At 37.4% G+C, this 27,863-nt stretch overlaps 1 protein-coding gene across 2 annotated transcripts in view; it reads left to right on the forward strand.

Moving 5' to 3' along the window:
• Positions 1–23,045, forward strand: part of ATP7A (ATPase copper transporting alpha) — a 127,225-nt gene extending 104,180 nt beyond the window's left edge. For both annotated transcript variants that reach the window (XM_086387293.1, XM_086387294.1), the window contains 9 exons: positions 824–1,018; positions 4,989–5,171; positions 6,879–7,095; positions 11,859–12,005; positions 12,788–12,930; positions 14,449–14,652; positions 15,169–15,286; positions 17,322–17,424; positions 17,805–23,045. In XM_086387293.1, coding sequence (XP_086243419.1) covers positions 824–1,018; positions 4,989–5,171; positions 6,879–7,095; positions 11,859–12,005; positions 12,788–12,930; positions 14,449–14,652; positions 15,169–15,286; positions 17,322–17,424; positions 17,805–18,081 — 1,587 coding nt within the window. In that variant the 3' untranslated portion in view covers positions 18,082–23,045. The remainder of the gene's footprint in view (positions 1–823; positions 1,019–4,988; positions 5,172–6,878; positions 7,096–11,858; positions 12,006–12,787; positions 12,931–14,448; positions 14,653–15,168; positions 15,287–17,321; positions 17,425–17,804) is intronic.
• The last annotated feature ends 4,818 nt before the right edge of the window (positions 23,046–27,863 follow it).

Genomic DNA, 27,863 nt, shown 5'->3' on the forward strand with positions numbered 1-27,863 from the left:
GGCAATGGCAACCCACTCCAGTATTCTTGCCTGAAGAATCCCATGGACTGTAGCCTATCAGGCTCCTCTGTCCATGGGGTCGCAAAGGTTGGACATGACTTAGTGATGAAACCACCACCCATTGCTTAAATGCTCACTAAACAAGAGGATTGCTGAGAAGTATTTTGGAATGTGTTTCCTTCAGGAATTTTTCTCATGAGTTCAGAGGGTCTTAGGAGATTTCTCATAATACTATCAATCATTTTTACTCATGGAAGCACATACTCAATGTCAATAAGAGCTATACTACCAGATATACTCATTAATATTGCTTTGTCCAAAAGAATTTTATTGAGATGTAATTAAGAAACCTTTGCAAACTGAGTGATTTTTTCATTGTCTTCAAAGAATAGTATGAAAGACAGTTTTATGGTCTTAGTATACAGGAGGACAGAATTATTTTTGTTTTGGATCAAATTTCTTGAGAATTAGGTCTCATGTTTGCAGCTATTTCTGAAAGTGCCTAGTAAAAAACTTATTCTCAATATGGGGAGTGGAGAAGCTTACTTTTCTTGTTTTTTATATTCATTCCATAGTGTGTAACTCTGGAATCAGCAAAATTGAAATCTTGAATTTTAGAACTGTAACTTGTTTACAGTTATGTCAATAATTTCTTATATTCATAAAAGAAAAAAAGTGTTTTCTTACTAGTAATTAAAACATGTTGGTAGCTAAGTAGGATTATGTGTTACTCCAGAGTTGTGGTTTTATTTAGAGTTATGCTTTGTTGTTTTTGTTTTATTCAGCTCTAAATCAGTAATCAAAATTCATGTTTCTTCTCAAGGGCTACAACAGAAGTATCTCCCGAACAGAAACAGTAATACGCTTTGCTTTCCAAGCCTCTATCACAGTTCTGTGCATTGCATGCCCCTGTTCCCTGGGACTGGCCACTCCAACTGCTGTGATGGTGGGTACAGGAGTAGGTGCTCAAAATGGCATACTAATCAAAGGTGGTGAGCCATTGGAGATGGCTCATAAGGTAAGATAGTCCCTAAAACTGCGAGTTGTCTCATCCAAACTGGCAATAGCACCCCTACTGAAAAACAGATTCTTAAATTATTTCTACATTGCCCATAAGCTGAGCTTCTTCTGGTATTGTCCCGAGGGTGGAGGTAGAAAAGGTGTTATTTTGGTTCTGCTCTGAATTGGCAGAGTGTATAAGATCTCTACTCCAGACCTACTCTCTTTAGAGTATACCCTCGTGTGGAAAACCTAGAGTCCTGTCCCAACTCATTCTAGACTGGTCATTAGGGCAGGAAGATATATATCATAGATATTTGATGAGGCAATTTGCCCAAGTCTGTCAGGCTTCTCACCTATTTGTGTGTGACTCCATGTTCGTGCTGTTCAACATTTGATAGTGCTTGCCCTTACTTTCATCTTTGCTGCCACCAGCTGACAGTTTGCAACTATGATTTCAGGAATATATAATCCTGTCCCTGATCTCTCTCATGTTAGAATTTCCGTTACAATCTCAATCAAAGCCACTTGACTTCAACTAAAACCATGTTCCTTCTAGTATATTCTTATTATGAGGATATAAATTATATACACATGCATGTACTAAACACAGAACACAACTTAGAACAGCTTTGGAACTTCATCTAGCCAGTGAATACAAGCTACTAATTTTTATAGTAATTTTAAATTTTGATATAATTTCAAACTTATATAAAATTTGCAAGAATAGTATAAAGAAATCTCACATACCCTTTACTGAAGATATCAGGCTCCTTTCCTAAGAACAAGGACAGTCTCTTACATAAACATAGTACAAAGATGAAAATCAACAAGCTAATACTGATAAAATACTGTGGTCTAATCTCTTGTCCATATTCCAGTTTCCTCAGTTGACTCCATAATCCTTTATAGTTATTATTTTCTTTTGTCTGGAATCATGCTTTGTATTTAGTTGTCATATCTCTTTTCAAGTAACCAGCAAATTTGGCCTTGGAGTACAGAATGAAGCAGGGCAAAGTCTAATAGAGTTTTGCCAAGAGAACGCACTGGTCATAGCAAACACCCTCTTGGAACAACACAAGAGAAGACTCTACACATGGGCATCGCCAGAGACTCAATACTGAAGTCAGATTGATTACATTCTTTGCAGCCAAGATGGAGAAGCTCCATACAGTCAGCAAAAACAAGACTGGGAGGTGACTGTGGCATGTGACAGATCATGAACTCCTTATTGCCAAATTCAGACTTAAATTGAAGAAACTAGGGAAAACACTAGACCATTCAGGTATGACCTAAATAAAATCCCTTATGATTTTACAGTGGAAGTGACAAATAGATTCAAGGGATTAGATCTGATAGAGTACCTGAAGAACTATGGACAGAGGTTCATGACATTGCAAAGGAGGCAGTGATCAAGACCATCCCCAAGAAAAAGGCAAAATGGTTGTCTGAGGAGGCCTTACAAATAGCTGTGAAAAGAAGACAAGCGACAGGCAAAGAAAAAAAGGAAAGATATACCCATTTGAATGCAGAGTTCCAGAGAACAGCAAGGAGAGATAAGAAAGCCTTCCTCAGCGATCAGTGAAAAGAAATAGAGGAAAACAATAGAATGGGAAAGACTAAAGATCTCTTCAAGAAAATTAGAGATACCAAGGGAACATTTCATGCAAAGATGGGCACAATAAAGGACAGAAATGGTATGGACCTAACAGAAGCAGAAGATATTAAGAAGAGGTGGCAAGAATACCCAGAAGAACTATACAAAAAAGACCTTCACGACCCAGATATTCACGATGGTATGATCACTCACCTAGAGCCAGACATCTTGGAATATGAAGTCAAGTGGGCCTTAGGAAGCATCACTACAAACAAAGCTAGTGGAGGTGATGGAATTCCAGTTGAGCTATTTTAGATCCTAAAAGATGATGCTATGAAAGTGCTACACTCAATATGCTAGCGAATTTGGAAAACTCAGCAGTGGCCACAGGACTGGAAAAGGTCAGTTTTCATTCTAATCCCAAAGGCAATGCCATAGAATGCTCAAACTACTACACAATTGCACTCATCTCACATGCTAGGAAAGTAATGCTCAAAGTTCTCCAAGTCAGGCTTCAACAGTATGTGAACCGTGAACTTTCAGATATTCAAGCTGGATTTAGAAAAGGCAGAGGAACCATAGATCAAATTGCCAACACCCATTGCATCATCGAAAAAGCAAGAGAGTTGCCAAAAAAAATCTACTTTTTCTTGACTGACTATGCCAAAGCCTTTGACTGTGTGGGTCACAACAAACTGTGGAAAATTCTTAGAGAGATGGGAGTACCAGAACACCTGACCTACCTCCTGAGAAATCTGTATGCAGGTCAAGAAGCAACAGTCAGAACTGGACATGGAACAACAGACTGGTTCCAAATCAGGAAGGACTATGTCAAGGCTGTATATTGTCAGCCTGCTTATTTAACTTCTATGCAGAGTACATCGTGAGAAATGCTGGGCTGGATGAAGCACAAGCTGGAATCAAGATTTCCGGGAGAAATATCAATAACTTCAGATATACAGATGACACCACACTTTACAGCAGAAAGCGAAGAAGAACTAAAGAGCCTCTTGATGAAAGTGAAAGAGGAGAGTGCGAAAGTTGGCTTAAAACTCAACATCAGAAAACTAAAATCATGGCATCTCGTCCCATCACTTCATGGCAAATAGGTGGGGAAACAGGGGAAACAGTGACAGATTTTATTTTGGGGGGCTCCAAAATCAATGCATATGGTGACTGCAGCCATGAAATTAAAAGACGTTTGCTCCTTGGAGGAAAAGGTATGACCAACCTAGACAGCATATTAAAAAGCAGAGACATTACTTGCCAGCATAGATCCATCTAGTCAAAGCTATGGTTTTTCCAGTAGTCATGTATGGATGTGAGAATTGGACTATAAAGAAAGCTGAGCACCAAAGAATTGATGGTTTTGAACTGTGGTGTTGAGGAAGACTCTTGAGAGTCCGTTGGACTGCAAGGAGATCCAACCAGTCCATCCTCAAGGAAATCAGTCCTGAATGTTCATTGGAAGGACTGATGCTGAAGCTGAAAGTCCAATAGTTTGGCTACCTGTTGCAAAGAACTGACTCATTTGAAAATACCCTGATCCTGGGAAAGATTGAAGGTGGGAGGAGAAGGGGACGAGAGAGGATGAGATGGTTGGATGGCATCACCGACTCAATGAACATGAGTTTGAGTAAGCTCCAGGAGTAATGATGCACAGGAAGGCCTGGCGTGCTACAGTGCATGGGATCGCAAATATTTGGACACGACTGAGTGACTGAACTGAACTGAACTGATCTCTTCTCATCTTGGTTCCTCAAGCTATTCATTTCTCAAGGTTCATTGAGTGTACTGTGAGGCAACTATGTTCTCTAGTTCCAGATTATTCTTCCTTCCTGCCTGATCTGAGGTTCCCTCGTTGATTTCCTGAGCTGTATTCTCTGGCCAAGCTTCTCATTTAGTCTCGATAAAGTCAAAGCAACCCAGAAGGTTTTAGCTGGTGCACACTTCAAATTAATTACTCAATTGTAATTATTTACCTACTGCCCAGATTTTTTCCCCTACAGATCTAAAATTCATTAGTATTGAAAGTCTTTTTCTTTCCCTAGAGGCACTAGAGGCATCTCTAAGTTACCTATTAACAGTCAACTCTTAACAGGTAGTTCTAGCTATTTAATACATGTTCACAGCACCCTGAACATTTGCAAGGGAGGGTTATTAGGTGTAAATAATGATATTTCTTCCCTTATTCTCCCTTCTTTTTAGTCTCCCAAAGACCATTTAGGTCCAATTAAATCAAAGTCAGTTTATTAAGAAACAAAATAGTAATGTGTTTGTCACAGTAAACCTTTTTTCTCATTTCTGGAATGCTGATACTAAGAATTATCAAGTCAAAAAAAAAAAAGAATTATCAAGTCATACAGTGCATTCTGTTTTGATTTTCTTACAGGTAAAGGTAGTGGTATTTGATAAAACTGGAACCATTACCCATGGAACCCCAGTAGTGAATCAAGTAAAGGTTCTAGTGGAAAGTAATAGAATATCACGCAATAAGATCCTGGCTATTGTGGGAACTGCTGAAAGTAACAGTGAACACCCTCTGGGAGCAGCCATAACGAAATACTGCAAGCAGGTACAATTTTTCCCTTGTTTATTCATGATTTACATATATAATTGGTATGAAACTAGAAAGACTTGTGTTTTCTCATTTTATTTTGTATGTCTTAATTTATTCATACAGAAAAGTATAAAGATGAAAATGAAAATTAACTGTAACCCTACAGCACAGATAACCTCAGTCAACTAAGAAATAAAATAGAAATAATACATATTTATGGGAGGAAATTTTAGATAGTTCAGCATTACATAATGAAAAAGGAAAGCCTCATTCCCTGCCCCTTTCCATAATTCCTCTCTCCAAAGTTTAACGAGTATTAACCTGTTAATAGGCTTTTTGAACAACAGCTTTATTGAGATAAAATTTACATATTCTAATAGAAGTTCACCCTTGTAAAGTGTACAAGTCAATAATTTTTAGTATATTTACAAAAGTGTACATCTGTTAACCATTTTTAGTGTATATACTGACATTTGTTATTTTTAAACTTTACATTGAAAGGTGATAATACAATGACCAGTCTTTGGTATTTTTTTAAAAAATTGTATTAAGTGATTTTTTCCTTATCAGGGCACACAGATTTGCTTCATTGTTTTTAATGCCTATATTATATTCCATTGTATGATTGGCTTTTTGGCTCTTAAAACCTGAAGTTAACATCCTTGTCAGCTTTTGCAAGTTTATCTCTAATGTTTAATGCCTATCAATGTAATTGCTGGATCAAAGGATAGGAACAGTTAAATTTTGATCAATGTTGCCAATGCTTAAATGGCAAATGTTATCAACACCCACACAAAAAGGTATACCAGTTTATACTTTCACCAGAAGTTGAATGACATTTGCCCACATTTTCACTAACACTTAATTTTTTCCAATTCAGTAAGTAAAAAATATTTATTTGTTGACTGTTTACTTTGCATTGTCTTAATTGTGAATAAGGTTGAGCATCTTTCCACATGCGTATTGGTCATTTGCATTTCTTTCTATACCCTGTTTACTTGTATCTGTTGCCTATTTTTTTCATAAGATCGTTTACCTTGTCTTATTGATTTGTATGAGTTCTTTGTAAATTATCTCACATAATTTTTCAGTTAAAATGTGGCAGTTTCACCATTGATGTTGCCATTTCTTTATTTGTTCTTTCCTTTTTACCTATTAACTATTACTGACCTGGCTTCTATACACCCAAATCAAACAATGGAGAGGACAAAGATATAAAGAGCCAGGAAACAGTGATGGTCACCAGAATTCTTTGGCTTACTAAGGACACAGAATCATACTAGAGAGGCCCTCTGGTAACTAAAGGCTCTGTTCTTTGTTACCCTTTGCCCTGTACTAAATAGAAAATCTAACTTGACAATAGAATTAAATATTTAACTTGTAATTCTCTACTGGAAAGGACAGAGAATATTGATAAACCTTCCACATTTTCTTCCCCTAAATTTGGTATAAATCTTATGGAGTGGGATTTTTTAAAAGGATTATGAGGTTCTCCTGTAACTTTGAACATTATACTCAATGCTCTGTTCCTTTGTCCTTATCAAAACCCACTGTCAAATAGGCAATGATAAGTGACAATTTTATTCTAAACATTTAGAATTAACCAGGCCTGTAGATTGTATCTAAACATTTAGAATTAACCAGCAGTAATTTTTGATCTTGCTAATGATGACCTTGGATTGTTAGAACAGCAGAGGAAATCCTTCTGTTTCTATTTGTTAGGAGCTGGATACTGAAACCTTGGGTACCTGCATAGATTTCCAGGTTGTGCCAGGCTGTGGCATTAACTGTAAAGTCACCAATATCGAAGCCTTGCTACACAAGAATAACTGGAAGATAGAGGAAAATAATATTAAAAATGCATCCCTGGTTCAAATAGATGAGAGTAATGAACAGTCATCAACTTCGTCTTCCATGATTATTGATGCTCAGTTCTCAAGTAAGCTAATTTTCTTTGTAGTACCAATTATGGGACAGTTATTAACAGGTATCTAACCTTATAAATTGAACTGTTACATAAGAAACAAAGATTGACATCATGGTTTCATTCTTGTAAATCAGTTTCACCACAGGCCTTCTAATTATTTCACTGAGTTGCTGAAGAACGTTTTTCAACTTCACTCCTTGATTACAGTAGAGGGTGACAACCCCTAGCTCTAGCTGATCTTCCATCTTACTTCAGCTGTCTTTATCTCTCACCACAGCTGCTCCAGACCTTTGGTATCTTTCACAAGCTCTTATGGGCTTCTCCCTAGTTCTCTAAGCAAATTGTCTGGCTTATTTTTCACACAAAAATTTAAGATTCTCAGACATGTGTTCTTTCAGTTTTTTTTTTTTTTGCCCAGAATGTTTCCATTTTCAGAGAAAGAAGTATGCCTCTTCTTACCTAATGAATCCCCTCATCTTTGCTCCAGATCTCACCCTCTCTTGATTCCTCAAGGACCTCACACTCTGTTATAGTATATCCCCTTGCTTCTTTTTTTTCCACCTCTTTGTCATAGCTCCTTCTCCTAAACATAGAAACATTTCTCCCATCGAAATCACTGTATTCCCATCTAGATTTTTGTCCCATCTGTCTGTCTTTTCGTTAATATACAAGCTTCTAGAAGGACTAGTCTAAGCTGGCTAAATTCAATGCACAGTCTGGCTTCTGCCCCATCCATACTAGTGAAACTATTTAAGTTTGTTTAGTCCCCTCTCCAGTAGTCAGTTTTCAGTCTTCATTGCTGCCTGATTTCGCTAAGGCATTTGACAATGTTGACCATTTCTTCTGTCCTAAATTTTTTTTCTCCCATGATTCCATGACCCTGCTTTCTCTAGAGTCTCCTCTCACCAATTTGGCTGTTCTTTTAAATCCTCACCTGATTGCTCTTTTCTCCTGCTCTCAAATGTTGGGTGTCCTCAGAGTTTTGGTCTTTTGTCTTTTGCTGATTTTACATATTCTCTCTGTATAATCTCATTCATGCTTATTGCTTATTCTACCATCTGTAGGGTTTCCACTGCCACTCTAAAATCCGTATCTGCAGCAACGCCACTTTACCGAGTTTCTTGTTGGTCTATCCATCTGACCAAAACCAAGATATACATACCTAAGTGTACTTGCCACCTCCCCACCCATTTGTACTTGAGTAATTTTGCTAACATTCAAACCTGATTATATCACTTTCTGACTAATACCTTTTATTGCAGTGGTTTATAACCTATTTTTGAGTCACAAACCTTTAGAGAAATGAGATAAAAGCTATTCCCACTACTCAGAAAATTTCTGTTTTGGACATCTGTATATATCCCTAAGCCCCTCCATGGAAATCTGTTAAGGATCCTGGCTTTATAGGCTCTCCATCTCTGACAGGACAAAGTCCAGTCTCTCTGTGTTTTGTTCAAGATATATTTCCCATGATATGTCTCCTGCCTCCCTGCACCACCCATCTTGTGTTTTTCCACTGTCACGCATGTACCCTGTGTTTCATTCTTATGGAACTACTTAAAGTTTCTCTGTACATCGTGTCATTTCATGCCTGTTAGATCACTTAATTTACTATTTTCTCATCTTTGAAGACTCAGCTCACATCTCTCTTTAGTGAAGCCTCCACTGACTGACATACATAGGCAGAGATATTTGCTTTTCCTTTTTAGGCATAACTATACTTAATCTGGCACACTGCATGATAATTCTTTATCTGCCTGATTCTACTAAGTTGTGATTTCTTTATTATTTGTCTATGAATTCATAGTATCAAGCACACTGACACATAGTGATTTCGTTCATCTGACAGGTTTTATAAACACTGTTCAAGATACTAAAGAATCAGCAATGAGCAGAATAGACAAAGACCCTATCTCATGGAGTTTACATTCCTGGTGAAAGAACACTAGACAGTGTGCAAATAAATAAGCAAGTAGAGTCTATCTGATGGATAGTGCTATGAAGAAAATGAAGAAGAGCAAGTGGTATTGGGCATACTAGGGAATGCTATTTTATATAGGCTGATCGGGGTAGGCCTTATTGAGAAGGTGCTGTTTGAGCAAAAACCTAAGGCGAGGGAGGGAGAAAGTTACGTGAATATCTGTGACAAAAGCATTCCAGTTAGGAGGAATGTTGAATACAGAAGCCTTAAGTGTGCTTGACTAGTTTGAGGAACCCTGTGGCTAGAACAGAGTAAATGATTGGGAACTTTGTACGGACTTTGGTTTTTACTGTGAGGTGGAAAGCCGTTGGAGAGTTTTGAGCATAGGAATGACAGAATCTGACTTAATATTTTAAAAGTATTACTTGGGCTTCTCTGGTAAAAATACACTGTTTCTGTGGGTAGGGACAAGGACAGAATCAAGGGGATAAGTTAGTGGGCTGTTGCCATAATCTAGGTAAAAGATGATGGCTTGGACCAATGTAATACAGTAGAGGTTGTAAGAAGTGGGCAAATTCTGGATGTATCTTCTTTTTTTTTTTTTTTGACCATGCCACGTGGCTTGTGGGATCTTAGTTCCTCCACCAGGAATCAAACCTGTGCCCCTTGCAATGGAAGTCCTAACCACTGAACTGCCAGGGACTTCCCCAGGATGTATCTTGAAGGGAGAGATGACTGACATATCTTGCATATTGGAAATGGGGTATGAGAGAAACAAGCGTCAAGAATTAGGCCAAAGTTTGCAGCCTAACCAATTTAGAAGGATGGAGTTACCATTTAAACAAGATAGAGATCACAGGAGAGATAATGTTGAGGAAAAGTGATTAGGAGTTCAGTTTTTGACGTGTTAAGTTTGAGTGCTTGTTACGTATTCAAGTGGAGATGTTGTGTAAATATTCTATCAAGGAAGCAGGTGGCTGTACAAGTCTGTAGACTTGGGAGTCATCCATTTATAGATCTGTGCTCTCCGGTGTGGTAGCCACTAGTTTCATGTGACTATTTAAATTAATTAAAATTTAGTTTAAAACTCAGCCCTTCAGCCATACTAGTCACATTTCAGTGCTCAATAGCCTCATGTTGTTAGTGGCTACTGTATTAAACAGCAGATGTAGAACATTTCTGTCATCACAGAAAGTTCTGTTGGACAGTGCTGATATAGGTGGTCTTTAAAGTGATGAGACTGCATAAAATCTTCAAAGAGTTGGGAATTCCCTGGTGGTCCAGTGGTTAGGGGGCTTCCACAGTGGCTCAGCAGTAAAGAATCCACCTGCAATGCAGGAGATGTGGGTTCGATCCCTGGGTCAGGAAGATCTCTTAGAGGAGGGCATGGCAACCCACTCCAGTATTGCCTGGAGAATCCCATGGATGGAGGAGCCTGGTAGACTACAGTTCGTGGGGTCTCAAAGAGTTGGACATGAATGAAGCAACTGAGTATTCACACATGCCAATGATTAGGACTAGGCACTTTGACTGCCATGGGCCTGGGTTTGATCCCTGGTCAGAGAACTAAGATTCTGTAAGCCATGAGGTGAGCCCCTGCAAAAAATCAGGAAGTGAGAGTAGATTGGTGGGGAAGAGGTTTAAGGATTAAGCCCTGAAACACTACAAATTAAGAGATCAGGGAGATGAAGAATGATCAGTAAAGAAAACAGAAGTGGTAGGAGGTAACTCATAAGAATGTGGTGCTCTAGAAGCCAAATGAAGAAAGTATTTCAAGGAGAGAAAGTCAACTGTGTTAAATGCTAATAGAGCAAGTAAGATGAGGACTAAGAATTACCCTTTACATTTATTAAAGATCACTGGTGTACCATATGAACAATTCTTTGGCATAAGAGAGACAAAAGTTCTATTTGAACAGGTTCACAGGAGAATGGGAAGCTGATACAGACAACACTTTGTAGGAGTTTTGCTATGAACAGAAGCAAAGAAATGGGGCAGTAGCTAGAGAGATAAATGAGATCTGTTTTGTTTTCTTTTTTAAAAATAGGACTGTGTGCAGCAGAAGTAGAAAATATGATGATGCAGAAGAGAGAGGAGAGAATTGTTGGAGAGATGTTCTGAAATAGACAAAGGAGAGGGATCTATTTATGCAAGTGGAGAAGTTGGCCTTAAATAGGAGTTGGGGCTGTTTATAGTAACAGAAAATAAACTAGATCAGTATGTACAGAGGCTTAGGTAGTTGGGTATATATGGCAATGAGAGCTTCTGAAAGTTCTTTTCTGATTGCTTTTATTTTCTTCCTGAAGTAGGAAGCGCATCATCATCTGGTATGAGAATGGGAGAAAAAAAGGTATAAAATAGCCATCTAGAAGGAATGGAGAATGAATGGACTAGGGAAATACAGTAGAATTGCCAGAAAGCACTAAGGGCCCACTTAAAGTTAGTAAGATATCACTGTAGTTCTGTGTTCTTATCTAACCATTGATGGTTGTACTGATGTACACTAAATATTTTTAACTTTATTCAATTGCCATGGAAGATCATAAGGAAATGTTGAATGGAAAGCATCACCAAGAAAGTAATGCTTGAACTAGCTTCTAAGGAATATGATGCAATTTGGTATTTGGAGAGGAGTGATGAGGACCTCCAGGTGGAGGCAGCAACATGTGCAAAGGCCCAGAGGCATAGAAGAGTAGAGTATGTTCCTTGAACATTTGGAAATCACTGTCATAGGCTATGTTCTACCAAAAAAACCGATGTAGTAACTGCAAGCTTAGAGAGGAAGAATGTCCCTTAAGGGTTGTTGTAAATATTAAACAAGTTCACTAAATGTTTCTTCTGTACTTTCTTTCAGATGCTCTTAATGCTCAGCAGTACAAAGTTCTCATTGGCAACCGGGAGTGGATGATTAGAAATGGTCTTGCCATTAATAACAGTGTAAATGATTCCATGACTGAACATGAGAGAAGAGGTCGGACTGCTGTACTGGTAGCAGTTGATGGTAAGGTTTTCCTTAAGTACACTGTGACTCAGTGTTGTGATCTCAATTGTTTTCTGTATATTTTTGAGAGATATCTGAACTATGAGGGTTATTCAAAAGGAGCCTGAATGCAAAATAAAAATGTCAGCAATACATAATTGTTACTGATTAATTTAAAATTCTCTTGCATTTGCCTGGCTTTTATTAAATTATTTCTTAGGGTAAGTTTGTAGCTGTGAGATTAATTAGTTAACATTTATAATCTTTGCTAAGTATGAAGGCAATATCTTACTATGGCCTTTTTAGGTCCAGGGAAAAGCAGAAAATACCATTTACTTTCATTTTTGAAATAAAATAGCTACTGCAGTGATTTTTTCCTCCCAGTATAAAATGCCAGTTTTGAAGAAGGTATTGGGTTTCAGTTTCATTTGCCTTTAAATTAGCTGAAGTGTTTGGAGCTCTTGGCAATACTTCTCTAAAGGAAGAATGTAAGTCTTTTAGTATCCAGTAAAGTTTATTTTCATTTTCCTATTATTACCTTCATTAGTAACCCCTACCTCACTCTGAGATTTTCACAGCCAAGAATAGAGGCTTACTGTGGGGTTACTGTGGGGTTTGTGGTATTTTCACAACCAAGAATAGAGGCTTACTGTGGGGTTGTGTGGGCTTAGGGGTATTTGGAGTTAAGCTAAGCCCTGAACAACTTTGTTTAACAAAAATCATTTCTTTCTGAAATTTTAAGTCAGACTATTATTCTGCTTTCACCATATTCCAAATTCTATTTTCTGGTGCTCTTACATTAGATGAGCTGTGCGGTTTGATAGCTATTGCTGATACAGTGAAGCCTGAAGCAGAACTGGCTGTCCATATTCTGAAATCTATGGGCTTAGAAGTAGTTCTGATGACTGGAGACAACAGTAAAACAGCTAGATCTATTGCTTCTCAGGTAATGGGTTTACTTAGTAGTTGGGGTGGGAGTATGTGTTAACTTCTAAGTCTTCACATACATTTTCTTTCTTCCCTTCAGGTGCTAAAGAATTGGTACTACCTATTATTTTCATTATCCCTGAGTAGCCATACCTGGTTCCTTAAAAAAGAATTGACATACTGTCTGCGCAGGAAGGGCTTTGCACTTTTTTCTGAAACTGTTATAAGTAAAAAGCTATTTGCTTAATTCATGAGGTGCTTAGTGACATTGTACACAGTTTCTGTTGATGCTTCCTTTGAAATGTTGCTCGTAGTCTCTACCAGTGCTGCCAGCCTAAGCTAGGCTCTCATCCTCTCATGCCTAAAGTACAGCAGTAGCTCCATGCATGGCCCTCTCTAGTCCATCCTGGATACCACTGGTAGAACGAACCAGCTCTTCCGTGGCATTTTCCTGCTACTGATCCCCCACCTTTGCCTTCCCTCTAAAACTTTTCTCATGTTAGTCTTTTCTACTTTGGAATGCCTTCTCCCCTCTTCTATTGACTAATAGAAGTAATATATAAATACTGTCTTGTATAAAAAGATACAGAAGGATATAAAGTAAAAAGTTTGTCACCCTTTTCCCAAGCTTCCTGTCCAGCCCTCGCCCCTTACACTTTCTTATGTACTTATTGTTCATATACAGATGTATAGTTCTGGTATTTTCAACATAAACTGGATCATTTTTGTACAAATTGTTTAGCAGTTTACTTTCTTTCAGATAATAATATATATGCCTTGTCCATGTCCATGGAGCTTTGTCCATGTCTGAACATATAAAGTTACTTCATTCTTTCTACATCGTTGCATTGAATTCCATGGTGTGAATGTATCATAATTGGCTTAACCATTCCTCTAATAAAAAATAATAATTTATGTGCTTTTGAAAATTTTGTTGTTACAACTAAGGCAGTAATATACATCCTTGGGCATACATCTTTTATACATGTATAAGAATGTCCAAAATATAGCTAGGAATGGAATTCCTTAACCAAATGACATGCACACTTTGATAGATGCTGGTACATGCCCTCCAAAATGACAGTACACATTTACACACCCACCAACAGTATCTAAGAGAGCTCATTTCCCTGTAGTCTTACTATCCCTAGATATTACTAATATTTTAAAATCTGGACATCTGGTAGGTGGAAAATGCAGGCACCTCATCATATAAAATGATGAACCATCATTGTTATGTATATAAAATCACTATATAAAATAATAAATATTTTATATAAAATATAACAGTTATATTTTAGGCTTTGTTGTTTTTGTTATTTAGTTGCTCAGTCATGTCTGACTCTTTTTTACCCCATGGACTGTAGCCCATCAGGCTTCTCTGTCCATGAAATTTCCCAGACAAGACCAGGGGTCGAACCTGCATCTCCTGCATTGGCAGACAGATTCTTTACCACTGAACCACCAGGGAAGCCCTATATTTCATGTACTCAGTAATATTTCTTGAAATGAGTGGAGTTTGTTTTTCCTCATGTAGGTTGGCATTACTAAAGTGTTTGCTGAAGTTCTACCTTCCCACAAGGTTGCTAAGGTGAAGCAACTTCAAGAGGAGGGGAAACGGGTAGCAATGGTAGGAGATGGAATCAATGACTCCCCAGCTCTGGCGATGGCTAATGTTGGAATTGCTATTGGCACAGGCACAGATGTAGCCATTGAAGCAGCTGATGTGGTTTTAATAAGGGTAAGTCTGGTGGCCTGACCTTTCAGGAGTGTGAGACTGCTCTGCATGGTCAGAGATGATGTTGTATATTGAACACAATGACTCTGTCCTTCTAATTTCCATCCTCCTGGCCTTTGAGAAAGGGAGAATTCAGGATGGGAGTATGAGAAGTCTTAGTAATTACTTTCATACTTTCTCAATTCAGGGGAGCAAATGAGAATGACAAACTTCTAAATGAATTAAATTTAGGAATATACATAGAACACAATTATCTTCAGCAAGTACTTGCTGAAGTTATTTTAGTGGGGTTTAGTCCCTGTACCAGCATACAACTCTAAAAGTGTTTTCAGAACCCTGAGAAAAAAATTCTGAAAAACCTCTTCCAAGACTGACTCAAATTTTTAGCAGTATCTGAGATTTGAGTTAATTCACATATTTCCCTAAGATACACATCATCTTTGTCATACATGGTATCAAATACAAGTTATTAGTTAAGTTAGAATCTATTGCTAATATCATAAAAATTTCTGTTCTCAGAATGATCTTCTGGATGTAGTGGCAAGTATTGATTTATCAAGGAAGACAGTCAAGAGGATTCGGATAAATTTTGTCTTTGCTCTAATTTATAATCTGATTGGAATTCCTATAGCTGCTGGTATGTGATGGTTAACTTGTGTTGCTTTTTTCCTGAAGTCATTAGATGTCTACCATATTGGAAGTTTTAGTCTTCTTCTTACTGGTTTTGAGCCCAGTTTTGTATGTAGCCTGCTGGTATGGTGAGAGATAATATTAAAGTGAAAGTGAAAGTCACTCAGTCATGTCCAACTCTTTGCGACCCCATAGACTATACAGTCCATGGAATTCTCCAGGCCAGAATACTGGAGTGGGTAGCCTTTCCCTTCTCCAGGGGATCTTCCCAACCCAGGGATCAAACCCAAGTGTCCTGCATTGCAGGCGGATTCTTTACCAGCTGAGCCACAAGGGAAGCCCAAGAATACTGAAGTGGGTAGCCTATCCCTTCTCCAGTGGATCTTCCCCACCAAGGAATTAAACCAGGGTCTCCTGCATTGCAGGCAGATTCTTTACCAACTGAGCTATCAGGGAAAATCAGTAATTTAAATTTTCAGCATTTTCATTATGCCTTAAAATGTATTATCATTCAGACAGGTTTATTTTATTTTACCTTTTTTTCCCCTCCAACTTTGTATTTTGAAATTTTCAAACCTACAAAAATAAGGGAAAAAATGATATAATAAAATCTGTGTACCCTTCGCCTAAATTCACAGTTAATATATCTTGCCACATTGCTTCATCTCTTTCTCCATATGTACTTATTTACTTGGTCATTTATTTTTTTTTGCTGAAGAGAATAAATTTACCTTTAATCTCACTACCCAAATACAACTATTGTTGGTATTTTAGTTTGTACATATCTTTCTGATCTTTTTTACTCTGTATCAGTTTTTATCTTGTTTCATTGTTGTAATTATAACACATAGAGAATGTTCGTAATGTTTTAAGATACCAACAGTTTTTTAGGTTGGGGAGCCAGGGGTGTGTGTATGTGTGTGAGAGAGAGAGAGATTGAACAAAAGAATATGACCCCCCCCAAAAAAAGAATATGAACCTCCAAAAAGCAGGTTAGAGTTATTTAATAAGCATCTGATCATCCCTGTTACCTAGGGGCTTGGTAGGTGTTAACAATAACATGAGAAAAATAGTTATCAGACTTCCCTGGTGGTCCAGTGATTAAGAATCCTCCTGCCAATTCAGGAGACACGGGTTGAATCTTCCCTGGTCTGGGAAGATCCCAGATGCTGTGGAGCAACTAAGCCCATGAGCCATAACTACTGGAGCCCACGCTTCTCGACTACTGAAGCCATCACAGTGAGAAGCCTGCACACTGCAGTGAAGAGTAGCCCCTGCTTGTTGCAACTAGAGAAAGCCCATGTACAGCAATGAAGACCCAGCACAGCCAAAAATAAATAAAAATTAAATATTTTTTTTTAAAAAGAAAGAAAAATAGTTATCACATTTTGTTCTCTCTGGTTAGAGAGCCAAAGATGAACATGAAGAACATGAGAACAATTACAAAGCTGGTTATCAACAGGGAAACACAGATACAGAGAAGACACAGTAGAACAATCAAAGTCCAGGGAGATTAATTCATGGAGCAAATTATTTTTGAAAAATTATACAAGTAATATATGGTCACTGTAGAAAAAGTACAAAAATACAGATTAGCACATAAAAAAACTACAAGTGCAGTAAGTCTATCTCATCTCTATCATTTGAACAAATTTTAAAATGTCTGTCAAAACCAAGTGTAGATAAGTTTGTAGAATATGAACTCTAATACACTACTGGGGGGTTTGTGATCTGGTATAGCCACTTTGGAGAACAACTGAGAAGCATCTACCTAAAGTTGAAGGTGTGCCCATGTTATAATCCAGCTGTTTCACCTCTAGGTATGTACCCTAGGGAAGTTCTCAAACAGGGGGACATGTACAAGAATGTTCACAGCAACACTCTGTTAGTGAAAAATCAGCAACGACATAAATCTGTACCAACAGGAGGATAAATTGCTGATTAAATATTGAGGAAGGAAATGATTTGTATATATGTATTAGGAACACATTGGCAATGTGTTTAGTACTGTCTGCTCTAATTAATCCAAACTTATTTTCTAGGAGTTTTTATGCCCATTGGTTTGGTTTTGCAACCCTGGATGGGATCTGCTGCAATGGCTGCTTCATCTGTTTCAGTAGTACTTTCTTCACTCTTCCTTAAACTGTAAGTATAATGGCTTGCTCACGCTTCTCTTTTGTATTCCTTTTATCACCCACAGTCAGTCTTGCTAGGTTTTATTCTTGTATTGATTAATGATAAGCCCAAACTGTTTTTAATAATAAATATTAATTTTATGTAATTATCACCTTGTGTAGTCTATACAGAGCAACCACAAGCACTGCGGGGTGTAAAATCTAGTGCACTGGCTCTGAGAAGTAGGATTCTGATCATGTGACCTCACACAACTCCTTTTGAGCTAAATTCGTAGCAGGGGCCACCTTTATACATTTCATACTATCCAAATCTCTTTTCATTTTTGAATGTAACAAGCACCTGGTTCACATTTGATTATTTCAAACTAGTATACTTTTGCATCTTTCCAGTTACAGGAAACCAACTTATGAGAATTATGAACTACATGCCCGAAACCAAATGGGACAGAAAAGTCCTTCAGAAATAAGTGTTCATGTTGGAATAGATGATACCTCAAGAAATTCTCCTAAACTGGGTTTGCTGGACCGAATTGTTAATTACAGCAGAGCCTCCATAAATTCACTACTGTCTGATAAACGATCACTAAACAGCGTTGGTACCAGTGAACCTGACAAGCACTCACTCCTGGTCGGAGACTGCAGGGAAGATGACGACAGTGCGTTGTAACAGACCACAGAGAATGCTGCTAGATGATGTTGTCCTGCACTGACACAGTATTCATGATCACCTTAGCTTTTTAAAATATTGCAAGGCTTTATGTTGGTCTCATGCTCTCATTTTAGGGAACCTATTTGAATTGCATTTGTCTGATGGCAAAAATATCTTTTTCAGGGCATCAGCTCAGAACCTAGCTTTATTGAAAATGAAATTCCAGTATTTTTTGTTTTCACTAGCAACAGATAAGGTAGAGCAGTGAGGTTTACAAGTCCTACAGCTGAAGATGCTGAATTGCTGCTGAAGTCATAAATAATTTTTTATTTGACTAAAAGTTCAAGAAAAGATAATTAAACATTGTAAAATTTGAGTGCATAATCTTGAGATTCTTGAGCCCTTCTCCCTGCCTGCCAGATTGGGGAGCAGTGGCTTTCAAAGCACTGTATAAAACATCTAGTTTTTGAAGAAAAACAGTAGAAATTGTTTAAAAATAGACGTGCCTTATTTATTACAGGCTTTCTTCCCCTCTTATTCTCCCTGCATCTTGGTCTTTGTGGTTGCTTTCTTAGATGCCCCAGTGTGTTTACTTTTGTTATGTTCTTTCAAGTGAGCTAGTGTAGATAGCTTCTCATTGACAAAAGTAACTGACAACTTTTCCAGTACCTTCTTTGTTTCTTTGTCTTGTAGCTCAAAGACCTTAAGGGCCTATATAGTTCCCTGCTTCCCATCTTTCCACTATTAAAAAAAATAGATCAGATTCTTCCTTCAGTGACTCCTTAGCTCTGTGTAATCTTTCAGTTCATTCCTGCTGAGTTCAGCTATAAGTTCTTAGTATTGTCTGTCAGCCTTGGTTCAGAAACTTAAGATTTTGTGCCACTTCTACAATTGATTTTTTTCCCAAAGATTGACACTACCATCTTTAACATATACTGGTCATAAAGTTACCTTGTTGTTATTCTTGCTGTTCTTCAGTCACTCAGTCACATCTAACTCTATGCCACCCCATGGATTGCAGCATGCCAGATTTCACTGTCCTTCACCATCTCCCAGAGCTTGCTCAAACTCATGTCTATTAAGTCGGTGATGTCATCCAACCATCTCATCCTCTGTCGTCCTCTTCTCTTCCTGCCATGAATCTTTCCCAGCATCAGGGTCTTTTCCAGTGAGTCATTTCTTTGCATCAGATGGCCAAAGTATTGGAGCTTCAGCTTCAGCATCCATCCTTCCAATGAATATTCAGGACTGATTTCCTTTAGGATTGACTGGTTTGATCTTGCAGTCCAAGGGACTCTCAAGAGTCTTCTCAAACACCACAGTTCAAAAGCATCAATTCTTCGGTGCTTAGCCTTGTTTATGTCCAACTCTCACATCCATACGTGACTACTGGAAAAACCACAGCTTTGACTATATGGACCTTTGTTGGCAAAGTCATATCTCTGCTTTTTAATATGCTGTCTAGGTTGGTCATAGCTTTTCTTCTAAGGAACAAGCTATGGTCACAGTCTGTGACTGGAACCCAAAAAAATAAAGTCTGTCACTCTTTCCATGTATTCCCCATCTATTTGCCCTGAAGTGATAGGACTAGATGCCATGATACTCATTTTTTGAACATTGAGTTTTTTTTTTTTTTAGAAACAGTTTATTTTCCATCAACCAAATTTCCATTTTGGTGGAAGTTTGTGGAAGTTCTACAAGTGTCTGGAAGAACAGCTTACTACCACTCAGTGGTGGTTCCTACCCATTCCGTGGCCTGGGTGGTGGGGGCTGCAGACCAGTCTTCAGTGGAAGGCTGAGCACTCCGTTGAGTTTTAAGTCAGCTTTTTCACTGTCCACATCTAGAGGCTCTTTAGTTCCTAATCACTTTCTACCATAAGTGTGGTGTCATCTGCATATCTGAGGTTGTTGATATTTCTCCTGTCAGTCTTGATTCCAGTTGTGCTTCATCCAGCCTGGCATTTTGCATGATGTACTCTGCATATAAGTTAAACAAGCAGGGTGACAATATATAGCCTTGATATACTCCTTTCCCAACTTGGAACCAGTCTATTGTTCCTTGTCTGGTTCTAACTGTTGCTTCTTGACCTGCATACAGGTTTCACAGGAGGCAGGTGAGGTGGTCTGGTACTCCCATTTCTTTAAGAATTTTCCACAGTTTGTTGTGATCACAAAGTCAAAGGCTTTAGTGTAGTCAATGAAGCAAAAGTAGATGTTTTTCTAGAATTCCCTTGCTTTTTCTTTGATCCAATGGATATTGGCAATTTGATCTCTGAGTTCCTCTGCCTGTTCTAAATCCAGCTTGAACATCTGGAAGTTCTTGGTCCACATACTGTTGAAGCCTGGTGTGGAGAATTTTGAGCATTACTTTGCTAGCATGTGAAATGAGTGCAGTTGTGTGGTAGGTTGAACATTCTTTGGCATTACCCTTCTTTGGGATTGGAATGAAAGCCTGGATTCACTAAATCTGTCCTTTTTGGAAAGAATACAAGACATTAGCTGATATTTATAATTTAATAGATTTTAATTGTCTTATTGTTTTAGATAATCTCTCAAAATGACTTTAAAATAATGCCATTACACTAAGCTGCTTTTTCCAAAAACTATAGTAAATTGTAATACAAATTGTAATACAGAAATAAGAATTTCCCTAGATTGTGATACGTTTTAGCCAAATCTATATTTGTCTGTAGTTTAAAATATTTGCACTTGCTAGTTAGTGTGATTGGCAGATTTATAGGCTTCTCATTGGCATATAAATTTAGAAATTGCCCTGTGAGTGCCTGGGAGTTAATACATTGGTCAGAGGTATGGTACTTGTATGACTATTTAAACTAATTTGTTATCTGCAAGGTGGATTTCAGATGCAGAATATGTAAGTGAAAAAAACTCGTAAGTTCCTAAAATCTATTCCCATTGTCACATGTAAAGCTACTAACTCAATGCCTAGCACATAAGATTTATACTCAGTAAATATTAATTATTATATTAAAAATTGTTTTTACAGAGCAGAGTCAAATCATGTGGGAGTAGGGGATGGGTTTCTTCTTCCCCAACTTCCTTTTTCTCTTGTTCTTTCATACAGACTCAAAAAGTTTACAACATAATTCTATATTGACTTATTTTTTTTTACATTGACTTTTAAGATTTGGAAAAGATCTCATTTTTATCTCATCTATCTTGAAAAGAGAACTAAAATGTGATGAAGGTGCTTTTAATCTAGAAAAGCAAACCAATTTTAATGAAATATGAATGAATTTGTATGTCTAGGCTCTTTTTAGACCAATGCCTATGCCATCTTCCATGCTTTCAATTTGAATTTTAATACTTGTTTCTTATTTCAATTCCAGTGGTCCATCATACCATAACTTGTTTCTTCTAGAAGAAATAGCTAATACAAAAAAATGTATAATAGAGACTTTTGAAAAAAGAGACAGCTTTCCCCTCATTCTCATTCCTATCTCCCTGAAGCACTTGAACATAGCCAGTTACTACGTTTATTTCATGTGTGTGTTAGAGTTGTCCATTTGGCCCCACATGCCAAGAGATGCACGTCATAGGTCAATGAGAAGAGAGCCTATATAATCTGAGAAAAATCAAGAATATAATTTAGCCTTTTGTACAGGAATAGAAAACATGCCATTTCGAAAGAATCCTGCTTTAAATATCTGTCACTATCTTTGAATTCTCTTCCGCAAGTCTCTTGCAATTCTGAGCTCCCATTAGCTTCATAGAGCATATGTAGTCACCAAACAGAGAGGTGATATATGGAGGGGATCAAAAACCCTGCTTTTAGTTAGCAACTAGCTTTAGGTAATTATTTACTAATGAGAACAAACTTTATAAATGTGTGCATATGCGTCTGTGTTTACTCGTATCATACATGTATACACATGTTACCATATAGAAGGAAATGGATTTATATTTGAATTTGATATTAGAATATTTGAAGTTCGTTTTTTGTTGTTCCTTCGTCACTCTTCTGTATTCATTCAGCAACCATGCCCTCAGTCTGATGATAACAAGGATGTTTTCATATTCAGTGCTGATTCAGACTCAACTAAGGGGCATCTTTTATCTTAAATACCCAAAGATGCCTTTTAAATTTCAAAGGTTAAAGCATAACTATTTAGTGTCATAGTCTAAAGAAGTATGGTTGTCAGTTGTGACAATAGAAGTGTTATTTTTCCTAGTTTAGTATCAACATTTTAGAGTATTAGATTTGATGCCTTGTGAACAAATAATTTTATACTTTGCTTTAACTTTTTAAAAGTTATTCTATTGGATGTATTCCTTGTTAAGAATACTTAAAATTGCATTGTAGACAAAATGTTTCCAAAAATTTAAATGTCCATATCTTTTATATACACAGCTTAAAAATCAAAAATGTGTGCTCTTAGAGAATTTATTCTATTACTTGTGAATCTTGCTTTAAAATTATTTTCCTTAATATTTATTTTACTCTATTTTGTTATTTCCTTTGGGTGAGGCATCTGGTTACTGGTTGTTTTAATAAGAATAAAAACATTTCTGGACTCACTCCTTTTAGATTTTTTTGTTTATTTTCTATATTTTAAAAATACTGTTTTACCAAATATAAAATATTTAGATTCATGCCAAATTATTAGCTATTTTTACACTAACTTTCTGTAGTCTTTCTGAAAGTTTATCTGGTATGGGTAACCAGATAAAATACAAAAGCATGAATTCTTGTTCTTCAGTGAAAAGAGCTTCTGTAATGGCATTGATAATAAATGCCTTTTATAGCCAAAACCAGGCGTCTCAATCTTATGCTTTTAAAGAAATGTTTAATTAACCATTGTTGGTTAATACCCAAAACATCAGTGGACAATGTTGTGCAATAATCATCTTCTGTAGTCAAGATATTCAGTGGTTTGTTTTTCCATAAGCATGCAATTGATCATATTTCTGCCAAGGATGTGCCTTCAACTTTACAATTATAGTATTCTAAAAAAAAAGAATTTTTTTGTCAGTGTCTGTTTTGTTATATCATCCAACTCCTCTACCAGAAGTTCCAAACTACCTTGTGGTTTTAGGTGTCTTTTTTTTTTTTTTTAATCAACAATGGGGCAGGATTGGAGGCAGTACCACACATTCACTAAGAGTGAGAGGGAAGAAATCTGTTTCCCTTCAGACTTCACTCCTCTTGCTGTATCTTTTAGTGAGGATAAGAAACAAAGGAATATAATTGTCCTCTTTTCCTTCATAGCCTGTAATACTTTCTTTATAGATTGTCTAACCTAAATGAGCTAAATGGAGACAAGAGCTTTTCTAGCAACTGGGAAGTCCTATACAACAGTGTGTATGAGGATCCCGCTGAAAATATATTCCCATACCTAAACACTTATTCAAGTTAAGAAGGGTTTTAAACTTATTTGTAAGGAAAAACTAAGTTTTATTTCCCTCTCAAATCCTTGGGATTATTCAGGGTATGAAAATAAGATTAAAAATGAAAATAGAAGAAAAAAATCACTGAGGTATCTGCTTGGCTGGCCAGCCCTCTTTCTTACTGGAGTCTTGACTGACCTCTGAGAAAGACGTGCAGTCAGGTTTCAAAACCTTCCAGACAAAACCAAAGCAAAACAAAGAAGCCAGAAACCTTCTGTTGGGGGAGGCTTTAAAGGCCCTGCTAAAATTCAAATAGAGATGAGAGAGATTGGGCTGCTGCTTTCACAAATTTGACTAGAGCCAGTGAGCCCTAGTCAAATTTGTGAATTGCTTAATGCTTCCTTTTCATAGATGTGACCACTAGTTGTGGAAATGAGTGATGAGTAAGGTGTGAAAGGCAAGGTTCTTGAGGACAAGGTTTAAATGAAATTGCTAGTATAAATAGGATCTCATGCAATTTAAATCTGAAAACTTCTATGCAGGCAGTTCTCTGAAAAAGTTTGAAATAGTCTTTGGCATATTGTATCTATTGCCCTTGAATGGCCCCCAGCTTTTCATTGTCAAAGCCCTTCCCCCAGCCCCCAGGCCTGTCTGTAAACTGAAGTGCTGCCATTACTTGAGCATTATTTGCTTCTCCCTCACCCAATCAAAATTTCAGTTTCTTCATTGCAGTTATTAGCATCACATAATAAAAAACTGAGATGAATTCATTCTAAAGTACTAATGACCTTTAGATCTAGCCAGAAGTATTAGCAATTACTTGAAAAGATTATTTTAAATCCAAATAACTTTATAAGTATTGAAATGAAAAACAACAGGCCATGTAGAAGAGGTCATATTGTAGAACACAGAATCAGTTCTAAGCTCTTCTTCCTTCTTGTAGCTTTTTACCTTTCACTTTGCATCCACTGTTTCTTTTCTTTAATATTTATGTATTTATGGCTGCACTGGGTCTTTGTTGCTGCATGCGGGCTTTCTCCAGTTGTGGCAAGTGGGACCTACTCTCTAATTACAGTGCACATGCTTCTCATTGTGGTGGCTTTTGTTGCAGAGCATGGGCTCTAGGGCATGTGGGCTCAGTAGTTGCAGCACCAGGCTTAATTGCCCCATGGAATGTGGGATCTTCCAGGATCAGGGACCAAACCCGTGTTCCCCTGCATTAGCAGGTGGATTCTTACCCACTGCACAACCAGGGAAGTCCCATCCACCATTTCTTTAAAAGCACCACATCTCCATAGTGATAGAAAGAGCATTGATTTTGGAGTCCACCAGACCTATTTGCAATATTCCAGTTCTGTTGTATACCAGCTGGGTGACTGTATTATTTAATAGTTTCCTATTGCTGGTATAACAGATTATAATAAATTTTGTATCTTTAATTTTTATTTTATATGATAGTTGGTTTGCAATATTGTGTTAGTTTCAGGTGTATAGTACAGTGATTCAGTTATACATATATCCATTCTTTTTCAGATTATTTCCCACTATAAGTTATTATAAAATATTGAGTAGGTCCTTGTTGATTATCTATTTTATATGTAGTAATGTATATATGTTAATCCCATATTCCTAATTTATCCCTCCCCTGCCCTTTTGTCTTTGGTAGCTGTAAATTTTTTTTCTATGTCTGTGGGTCTATTTCTATTCTGTAAATAAGTTCATTTGTATTTTTTAATTAATTAATGTATTTTAATTGGAGGCTAATTACTTTATAATATTGCAGTGGTTTTGCCATTCATTGACATGAATCAGCCATGGGTGTACATGTGTCCCCTATCCAGAATCCCCCTCCCACCTCCATCCCCATCCCATCTCTCAGGGTCATCCCAGTGCACCAGCCCCGAGCACCCTGTCTCATCGAACCTGGACTAGTGATCTATTTCACACATGATAATATACATGTTTCAATGCTATCTCTCAAATCATCCCACCCTTGCCTTCTCCCACAGAGTCCAAAAGTCTGTTCTTTACATCTGTGTCTCTTTTGCTGTCTCGCATATAGAGACATCTATATGTCTCTCATCGTTACCATCTTTTTTAAATACCATATGTATGCATTAATATACTGTATTGGTTTTTTTCTTTCTGACTTACTTCACTCTGTATAATAGGCTCCAGTTTCATCCACCTTGTTAGAACTGATTCAAATGCATTCTTTTTAATAGCTGAGTACTATTCCATTGTGTATATGTACCACAGCTATTTTATCCATTCTCATTTGTATTTTTTAAAGCTTTCACATATAAGTGATATCATATGATATTTGTCTTTGTTTACTTCACTTAATATGATAATCTCTAGTTGCATCCATGTTGCTGCAAATGGTAATTTCATTCTTTTTTTCTTTTTATGGCTGAATAGTATTCCATTGTATATATGTACCACATCTCCTAAGTATAAAGGAGATATATTATGTCACACAGCAAGAAGTCCTGAGAGGGGCAGTTCCAAAGTTCATTACCACTGACATAATCAAAGACAAGATGGCTATAGCAGCTCCTGGAATCACAGCTTCACTTAATAACATCCAAAAACCTTGTGTCCCAGGTTTTTAAAAACTTCTTATTTAAAAAAAAATTAGGACTTCCCTGGTGGTCCAGTGATTAAGAATCTACCTTCCAATGCAGGGGATGCAGGTTCAATCCCTGATCAGGGAATTAAGATCCCACATGCCATGGGGCAACTAAGCCTGTGAGGCACAACTAGAGAGAGAAGCCTACACCCTGCAAGGAAGAGCCTGTGGGTCATAGCTAAGACCTGATGCAGCCAAATTAATTATTTTTTTTTACTTTGAACATACAATAAAATTGGTTCTTTCTTTTGGTATACAGTTCTGTAAGCTATAGTACATGTAAACACCACAGTAGTCAGTATACAGAAGAGTTCTACTACCCACCAAAACTCAACTCATGTTATCCCTTTGCCACATTTTCCCTTCATTCCTAACTTCTGGCAACCACTGATCTACCTTTTTGTCCTTATAATTTTGACTTTTCAAGAATGCCATATAAATGGAACCATACATTGTGTAACATTTTGAGATTGACTTTCACTCAGCATAATAACTTTGAGGTCCATTAAATTTAATGTGTATATTAATGACTTTATTTATTTTTTTTTTTTTTTGCTCTAGTGGTAGTACTACATTGCATGGACTTAGCATTGTTTTCTTATTCCTTTCTCCATTGAAGGGTATTTGGGTTGTTCTAGTTTTTGGCAGTTGTGAATAAGACACTCATGAACATTTGGGTTTAGGTATTTGCATGAACTTGGGTTTGCATGGACTTAAGTTTCATTTCTCTAGCAATGTGGTTCTCAAATGGGGGCTATTTTGCAATCCCAAGGGATATCTGACAATATATGTTTGGAGACATTTTGGAGACAAAATGGAGACATTTTGTTTGTCTCATCTTGGTGGAAGGGGGTACTACTTGCATCACTGGAAAGCACAAATCAGGGATGCTGCTAAACATCCTCCAAAGGATAGAACAACCTGCTTCCCACCACCCAATCAAGAATTAGCTGGCCTGATATGTCAATAGTGCCAGGGTTGAGAAATCCTGGTCTAGGGTAAATGCTCAGGAGTTTGTTTGCTGGGTCATATGATGAGTGTCTGTTTGTAAGAAATAACCAAACTCCTCTAGACTGGTTGTGCCATCTTACATTCCTGCCAGTATTATAGGAGAGTTCCAGCTATTCTTGCATTCATGGATCACAGCCTTGTGGCAAAGGGGCTTGTATAACTCAATGACGCTATGAGCCATGTCGTACAGGGCCATCCAAGACAAATGGGTCATAGTGAAGAGTTCCTACAAAATGTGGTCCACTGGAGAAGGAAAGGGCAACCCACTCCAGTATTCTTGCTCTGAGAACCCCATAAATAGTATGAAAACACAAAAATATATGACACCAGAATATGAGCCCCACAAGTAGGAAGGGGTCCAATATGCTACTGGTGAAGAAGGGAGGGCAATTACTAATAGCTCCAGAAAGAATGAAGTGGCTGGGCCAAAGTGGAAATGACGCTCTGCTGAGGATATGTCTGTGGTCAAAGTAAAGTTTGATGCTGTAAAGAACAATATTGCATAGGAACCTGCCAAGGATATTGCATAGGAATAGTTAGATCCATGTATCAACCCAGTTCACCAGCAGAAAGTATAGGGATTAAGAGAAGCCACATGGTCCTGGGTAAACAGTGATACCATCACAGCTCTGTTCCTTACTGGCTAGGTGACCTTGGACTACTTATTTTTCTGTGTCTGTTTCCTTATCTAAAAACTGGAATAATGATATTTACTTCATAGAGTTACTTGTTACCCGAGTAAATACATGTAAAATACTAATTACACCTGGCACATGATAAATTATTTCTATTTATTTATTATTTATTG

The sequence above is a fragment of the Bos grunniens genome, chromosome X (genome assembly GCF_055505025.1).
Source record: "Bos grunniens cultivar Pamir isolate PY7600 chromosome X, Bosgru_T2T1.0, whole genome shotgun sequence".
NCBI classification, from domain to species: Eukaryota; Metazoa; Chordata; class Mammalia; order Artiodactyla; family Bovidae; genus Bos; species Bos grunniens.